The 8,253-nt window shown below is 47.7% G+C and overlaps 2 protein-coding genes and 1 non-coding gene across 3 annotated transcripts; all 3 read left to right on the forward strand.

Annotated features, from left to right (window-relative positions):
- Window positions 1-1,576: 1,576 nt before the first annotated feature.
- On the forward strand, window positions 1,577-1,650 carry TRNAD-GUC (transfer RNA aspartic acid (anticodon GUC)). Its single transcript has one exon. It is a non-coding gene; the product is annotated as a tRNA-Asp (tRNA).
- Window positions 1,651-2,966: 1,316 nt separating this feature from the next.
- LOC127298369 (uncharacterized) lies at window positions 2,967-3,684 on the forward strand. Its single transcript, XM_051328246.2, has one exon. It carries the CDS (start codon window positions 3,066-3,068, stop codon window positions 3,393-3,395), a length of 330 nt encoding a protein of 109 aa, XP_051184206.1. The 5' UTR covers window positions 2,967-3,065; the 3' UTR covers window positions 3,396-3,684.
- A 701-nt stretch (window positions 3,685-4,385) lies between these two features.
- Window positions 4,386-5,682, forward strand: LOC127298370 (uncharacterized). Its single transcript, XM_051328247.2, has one exon. It carries the CDS (start codon window positions 4,574-4,576, stop codon window positions 5,384-5,386), a length of 813 nt encoding a protein of 270 aa, XP_051184207.2. The 5' UTR covers window positions 4,386-4,573; the 3' UTR covers window positions 5,387-5,682.
- Window positions 5,683-8,253: the final 2,571 nt, after the last annotated feature.

An 8,253-nucleotide genomic window follows, 5' to 3' on the forward strand; every position in this document is an offset into this window, starting at 1 on the left:
TTTAATGTATAATGTAACTTTCTTAAAGCATGGAACATTCTTCAAAACCATCAACATAGTTTTAATCTAATAACATAAGTTTTCTCATACATGTGGACATTGTCATAACCTAATTAAAAAATTCAAAATGTTTAACTTTTGTAATCCGTGCATATAATTTTTAAACTTGTCAATATTTTTTTAACTTCAACAAAATTCTTTCTCGAACCTTGGGAACAATTTTTAGACCATGAACATTTTCTAGACAACATGAGCATTTATAAAAGAGAAAAGGAGATAAAGCGGAGACATAGAATATAAAAAGAAAAGACCTAAGAGAAACATAAAAAGGCATAACACTTAAATTAAGTAAAAATAAAATAAAATAATGAATGAAAGATAATTGAGAAAACCAAACATAAACCTCCTCCGCGGATAGAAAAGACTGCTTTCTAACGTGATATGCGTTAAAGAAAGGCCCGCACTTAGTGAAGCGGGAACCCTACTTGTCAATCTACTTCTTGTACTTGCTAAGGTTTGCTGAATTCAATCTCTCTGGATCCCTATCTTTTCCATAACATGAAATCACGAGACCAAAGCTCTAACAGATGGATTGACTAGGTTTTCAAAGAGCCACGGCTATTTGTTCACAAGGGCAATTCACTCAAATCCGATCGTTGCAAACAAAGAAAAAGAAGTAAGCAGAACAGAGGGCAATGGTTTCATTTGGTTGGAAAGGAATCCAAATATCCTCTCTAATTTACCGCACTAACCAATTGCAGGCGAGGGTTTCCTAACGTCATTGAGATGAAGTGCAGCAGCTGTAAGACCTGGTACAAGTGATGACCTTGTTCATAAGGGTTGAATGCGTAGTTCATTCGCTTTTATATCGAAAGAAAGGATGCTTCAGAACAACCAAAATCATATCAAAGTACTAGGAATAATGTGCTTTTTGTGCGTGCTTTTTTCTAGCAAAAGCAAATAATCTTGCTGCCATAGAATTTTGAAAAAAACTTCAAAGAAAAAGAGAAAAAAGGAAAAAAGGAACTTCAAAATCCCGCCTCCTTGTTAGGAAGGAAAAGCCAGAAAGAATCTCAACAGAGGGCTTTAGAGTCTACGACAGATGGATTCCTTGGCCCTCCCTTGTTAAGATATGTTATCCTCCCACGTAGAAAACCAAGAGCAGTTAGAATCGCGTAGTTGCGTGCCCCTTTTTCTGACTAGCTTCTTGTTGAAAGCATTTCATGCACGAGCACACCTGATGAACTCAGAAACCTACTGACATTCGTTCCATGACATCCAATCAGTTCTCCTCGGATTCCAATCCAATCTCCCAATCAGTGATAAATAGACGGTCGGATGAGATCTCGAATGATGTCCCTACCTACTGAGGAATCAAAAGTGTACATAGAAAAAGAGAGTGTTGGAAATGCATCGAGGACTTCCGATCCGAAAGACTAAGGGGCTAGGCGCTCACCTACCATCTACACATTTCCTCTTTGGCGTTGGCTCCACCAGTTTTGACTGCGAGTCGCTTTAGTTATCTCAAATCTTTGGCAGGAAGGGGCCAAGCCAAATTTCTGCCATACACCCCGCAGGGATTGTAGTTCAATTGGTCAGAGCACCGCCCTGTCAAGGCGGAAGTTGCGGGTTCGAGCCCCGTCAGTTCCGAACTAGGGGATTTAGTCAGATCCAATTCGAGGGATTTTGCAGGTTCATTAATCAAGCCCTGGCAGAAGAACTTGACAAGTTTCCAGCAATTAAAGATCCAGATCACGAAATTGCATTTCAATTATTTGCAAACATACTCGCTCTGATCCATAATAAGTGTCAAGAATTTAGTACTAAATTATACTCCCTCAGATCCCTAAAAAGTGTGGGGAACTTAGTATTGAGAACTTAGTACTAAATCCCCAACGCTTATTGTAGATTCGAGGGAGTACTATTTAGCAAAAAAAAAAAACTGAAAGAAAAACCAAGTAGAAAAGGAACCCACATAAAAATGGAAACTTAATTTTTTTTTGAAAGAACAGAGAACACCAGCCGGAACCCTGAAAACCAACAATAAAACTAGAGCAAAACAATTTCGTAAATGAAAAAGATATCCAACGCCCCAAAGTAAGATGGGCCAGCCCAGGAGGGGGTGCACTGTACAAGCTGCCCGCACCGTTGCGGGCGGCATTTTTTTTCCGACAAAGAGTATATATTAATATCGCGGAGATACCTATTACACCCATCATCACGAGCAACGCATTGGTCTAGCAGCATTATAGATGCACACAACCAACAATGAAAGAAGAATTACAAAAAAAAAAGTCCCGATAAAGATAGCACCAGAAGTTCAGTTTTTCCATAAGCGACGTCTGCAAGAAGGAAACAGTGCACAAGCGTCATCATCGCCCGATCATAGATATTCAAGAAAAACCTCGCTCTAAAAAACAATATCTTCACAAGGTTATTGCGAGCCGCAACCAATTAAGGCAAGACCTTAAATTTTCACCCTGTAAGACAAGACAGTGAACTTCTCATGTACAGTCGTTCCCACTTGCATGCCGCTGCTACAAGCCTTAAATCACCAGTAAAATTTCTCATCACCACCAAGACTCGAACCACCATTGGTAATCTTTAGATCTAGGCTTTCATAACATTTTCTGCCAGCACAATGGACCGAGAACGTGCACCATGATATTAATTAACAGCCAATAGAGTTTCCAAGCATTCAAATATAAATAGAAAATAATTTGAACTTTGATGGTGGGTTTGTACATCCACTTTCCCGTGGAGCTAGGCTCACTTCCCTGCGGGCGGCATATTGGATTTTGCAGTTTGATAGTGTCCGACCGGTCAATAGAGCGAGCAATTGATGGTGACGCGAACACTGCGGCATCAGCATGTATGCATGCAACCGATTAGCACCGCTCCTCGCCCGCGAAGCTTTCGTGGCCTCATACATTTTCCGGGCGTCGTCCCTACATAACTCCGGCGACGCCATTCCTGTCCTCCATCATCGCGCCCAAGAGGAATCCCCAGCTAGCAGCAATCGTCAACTTCCCCCGCGCTAACCTGTCCGTAGGCTGCAGAGCAAAATGGTACACCAGAGCAAGACCGCGGCCGTGGCGCTGTTCCTGATCGCCGCGGTGGTGGCGGCCGCGTCGGTTCCGGCGGCGAGCGCGTTCGGCTGCTACGACGACTGCTACGAGCGCTGCGCCAACGGCAAGCAGGACCCTGCCTGCGTCAAGATGTGCAACGAGGCCTGCGGCGGCATCGGGAACACGGTCCTCGGAGGGGCCGCCGCCGTGGCCGGTGCAGGGGCCGCCGTCGTCGGCGCGGGAGCCAACGTCGTAGGCGCCGGGGCGAGTGCCGTCGGTGCCGGGGCGAGTGCAGTCGCCGGCGGGGCCGCCGCGCCCACTGCATGAGCGCACGCGCGTGCTTGCGCGGGGCGTTCTACTTGATCTGATTCCTCTACATGCGCATGCATGCATGCATGACATCGCAAATCGAACATACACGTACGATCGACAATAATCAACTAAACGAGAAGTGACCGTCATCGAGTTTTTTGATTCGTTCCAAATGCTTGCGTGCTATTTCATTACAATCTTAATTTGGTTCCCAATAGATGTGTGAGTATTGTATTCATATATGTATTGTTGTTGTAACTTCTATGTATATGTCAATAAGTTAAAGGTTCCAAAGTTAGCATAATGCATGTTGCGTAATTTGATATCTTGGCTCCTGCAATTTGTATTTGAAAATTTCTCGTTTCGGAATATACAACACCAACACGAGCCATGTTTTACCGCGCAATCGGTTCCGCACCCAACAATTTAGCTAAGGAGCGCTAATGTTTATCAGCTCACGTCATGTGTGCCTAGCCACCATCGCACCGCCGGCCACTCCTTTCGACTTCGCCATTATTCAAGTATTGGTATTTTTTGTGTTAGTTGATTTTTCTCTTTCCAAAATGTATTTTATACATTTTCTCCTTCTATTATGGTAGACAAGGCGGAACATTGACATGTGAGGTCAGGGTTTTAGATTGCGCAGGTGGGCACCCATGACACAAATAGCTGGAGAAGAACATGCCTTCTTCACGCTTAGAGATAATGCCACCGGGATTCATGTTAGGCTGGTGCCAACGCGGGCGGCAGCGCGGGCGGTACCGCCCGCCGCCGGGCGAGAGAGGGGCGGGAGTGGGGCGGGACGGGAGCGTGGGGCGCTGCGGCTGGCGCCGGGCGGTACCGCCCACTGCCGCCCGGCTCCCGCCCGCGTTGGGGGCGACAGCGAGGCGGGAGCGAGGCGAGAGGCGGGGCGGCACGGTGGCGAGCCGGGGCGAGAGTGGGGCGGGCGATAGTGCGGGCGAGAGAGGGGCGAGAGAGGGGCGAGAGAGGGCGAGAGAGGGGCGAGAGAGGGGCGGTAGTGGCTGAGGTGGCGCGATCTGATTCGTCCACCTCAGCTAGCCGTTGGGGTAGCCGTTGGTACTTCAAAAAACCCTAAAATTTCAGCCCCCCCTCTATAAATACCTCCATATGGTTTCACTCACTCCACACCCATTTCATCTCCTCCACTCTCCATTTCCACTCCTCTCAACGCCATGTCTTCGTCCAGCAGTTCGAGCGACGGAATAGAGGGTGATCTGATCGCTGCATTCCAGGCGGAGTACGAGGAGGAGATGCTGAACGAGGAGGAGGAGCCAAGACGGCCGCGACGCCGCCGAGAGTTCATCAGACGTGATCGTCTTGGTGCCCACGATCGGCTGTTCGAGGACTACTTCGCCGACGACTGCAACTACCCTCCGAGCTTCTTTCGGCGAAGGTATCGGATGAGGCGATCCCTTTTCCTGCGCATTGTGGATAGATTGGGTGAATACTCTCCCTATTTCACCCAAAGAAATGATGCTCTCAACCGTGCTGGTTTTTCTCCCCTGCAAAAGTGTACTGCGGCTTTGCGTCTGTTAGCTTATGGAGCCTCTGCAGATACAATAGATGAGTGGCTTAAGTTAGCTAGACAAACTTCATCAGATTGTCTAGATAGATTCTGTGAAGGCATCATTGCCTGTTACGGGGAACACTTTTGCCGTCGACCAAATGTCGAGGATACTCAGCGGCTGTTAGCGAAAGCCGAGGAGCGTGGCTTTCCGGGCATGTTAGGGAGCATCGATTGCATGCATTGGCAGTGGAGGAACTGCCCAGTGGCTTTTGCTGGTCAATTCACAAGGGGAGACATCAAACACCCTACCATAATCTTAGAAGCCGTTGCGTCGTATGATCGCTGGATCTGGCATGCCTTTTTTGGAGTGGCCGGGTCCAACAACGACCTCAATGTACTCAACCAGTCGCCGTTGTTCACGGATGTGCTTAGGGGAGAAGCACCCGTAGTGAACTTCACGGTGAATGGACACGAGTAAAACTATGGTTACTACCTTGCCGACGGCATCTACCCCTCCTGGCCGGTGTTCATGAAAGGTGTTACTCTTCCACAAAGTGAAAAGCAGCGAATGTTCACTGCTGCTCAATCAGCTTGGCGCAAAGATGTCGAGTGTGCCTTTGGAGTGCTGAAGGCTAGGTTCAACATTCTAGCAATTCCGGGACGCTCCTACTCGAGGCGTACTCTTGGGTTGATCATGCGTGCATGTGTCATTCTGCACAACATGATCATCGACGATGAGCGTGGTACAAATTTGGAGCACACCTATGAGACCGTTGAGTCCAACGTCGGCCCTGCAATACACCACCATGCACCACCAAGCCTAGCAGCCAGGATTCAGATGGACACCGATATAAGGGACTCACCGGTGTATACACAGCTCCAGCAAGATTTGATAGAGCATGTGTGGGCTCATAATGCCTAGATTATGTAATTTTTTCAAATTTTTATGTAATTTTTTCAAATTTTTATGTAATTTTTTCAAATTTTTATGTAATTTTTTTTATGATGTAATCGGTAACAATTTTAGTTCAATAAAATAATTTCCTTGCATTATTTTTAATATTGTAATCTGAAAAAGAAATGCTAATGTCGAGGAGAGAGAAAAGCTGATGTGGAGGAGAGAGAAGTGAGAGCTCTCACTATAGCCCATGCATTGGCAAGGTGGGGTGAGAGTGGGGTGAGAGTGGGGTGAGAGTGAGGGAAAAAGCTGACGTGGCGGGTGAGAGTGAGGCTATGCATTGGCACCAGCCTTAATACACTTGTATCCATAACTTCCTCTTTTATTATCTTTTAAGTACATGCGGTGGACATCTTCGCCATTAGAAGTCCGAGAAATACAACACCTGGCAAGTTGACGTCACAACACTATCTTGGTCATCGAATTCTTTGAGATTCGAGCTACTCAACGACGGAGACCTTGAAAATTAGCGCACACCAAACCCAGCAAATCTACCTCGTTCTTACCCTTGGAGGCAACTTTCCCCTAGGACGACCTCTTAGAAGGCAACTTTCGCTATCCCTCTCCCTCACCTCCTCGTGCTCCCAAACATGTTCCTTGAAACACTAGGTCCTCTCCTCCACCTCTGGATCTAGATCTAGCGAGGGACAAGAGAACTTGTCCCTCGCGCCGCCTTTCCCTATACCCTACCATCCTCGCCTAGTCTTTCTAGCTTATCCCTACCATTGTCCAAATCGTCTACCAGCACCGCTCTCCTACCCCGCCTCCCTCCCGTCCATCCATGTCGCCTTAGGGTGTGTTTGGTAGTCCGGGGCTCATCAGATTCTATCCTCCCAACCGAGATTTTGAGGAAATCCGGTGTACGTTAGGCCGGCTCTTCCCATCTCCACACTGCCGAGGAGATACGAAAAAATGCCTAGAGCCGGGATGAGGAGCGAAGCCCAAATCGAGCTTCGTTGCTCATCCAGGATGAGCTAATCCTGCAAATTAGAGTCCACCTCCCAGACCCCACCCGCACACCACCCCCCCCCCCACGCGGCCCGCCTCCTCCTCATCGCATCCACCAGCGCTGCTCCTGACTCCGCCACCAACCACAGCCTCGCGCCGCCGCGGCCTCGCGCCACCTCCACGGCCTCGCGCCGCCTGATACGTCTCCGACGTATCGATAATTTCTTATGTTCCATGCCACATTATTGATGATATCTACATGTTTTATGCATACTTTATGTCATATTTATGCATTTTCCGGCACTAACCTATTAACGAGATGCTGAAGAGCCAGTTGCTGTTTTCTGCTGTTTTTGGTTTCAGAAATCCTACAAAGGAAATATTCTCGGAATTGGACGAAATCAACGCCCAGGGTCCTATTTTGCCACGAAGCTTCCAGAAGACCGAAAGGGAAAGGAAGTGAGGCGACGAGGCGGCGACACGCCAGGGCGGCGCGGCCCACCTCCTGGCCGCGCGGCCCTGTTGTGTGGGCCCCTCGCGTCGCCTCTTGACCTGCCCTTCCGCCTACTTAAAGCCTCCGTCGCGAAACCCCCAGTACCGAGAGCCACGATACGGAAAACCTTACTGAGACGCCGCCGCCGCCAATCCCATCTCGGGGGATTCTGGAGATCGCCTCCGGCACCCTGCCGGAGAGGGGAATCATCTCCCGGAGGACTCTTCACCGCCATGGTCGCCTCCGGAGTGATGAGTGAGTAGTTCACCCCTGGACTATGGGTCCATAGCAGTAGCTAGATGGTCGTCTTCTCCTTATGTGCTTCATTGTTGGATCTTGTGAGCTGCCTAACATGATCAAGATCATCTATCTGTAATTCTATATGTTGTGTTTGTCGGGATCCGATGGATAGAGAATACTATGTTATGTTGATTATCAATCTATTACCTATGTGTTGTTTATGATCTTGCATGCTCTCCGTTATTAGTAGAGGCTCTGGCCAAGTTTTTACTCTTAACTCCAAGAGGGAGTATTTATGCTCGATAGTGGGTTCATGCCTCCATTAAATCAGGACAGATGTGAGAAAGTTCTAAGGTTGTGGATGTGCTGTTGCCACTAGGGATAAAACATTGATGCTATGTCCGAGGATGTAGTTATTGATTACATTACGCACCATACTTAATGCAATTGTCTGTTGTTTGCAACTTAATACTGGAAGGGGTTCGGATGATAACCTGAAGGTGGACTTTTTAGGCATAGATGCATGCTGGATAGCGGTCTATGTACTTTGTCGTAATGCCCAATTAAATCTCACAATACTCATCATATCATGTATGTGCATTGTCATGCCCTCTCTATTTGTCAATTGCCCGACTGTAATTGGTTCACCCAACATGCTATTTATCTTATGGGAGAGACACCTCTAGTGAACTGTGGACCCCGGTCC

This window comes from Lolium perenne, chromosome 5, assembly GCF_019359855.2.
Source record: "Lolium perenne isolate Kyuss_39 chromosome 5, Kyuss_2.0, whole genome shotgun sequence".
NCBI classification, from domain to species: domain Eukaryota; kingdom Viridiplantae; phylum Streptophyta; class Magnoliopsida; order Poales; family Poaceae; genus Lolium; species Lolium perenne.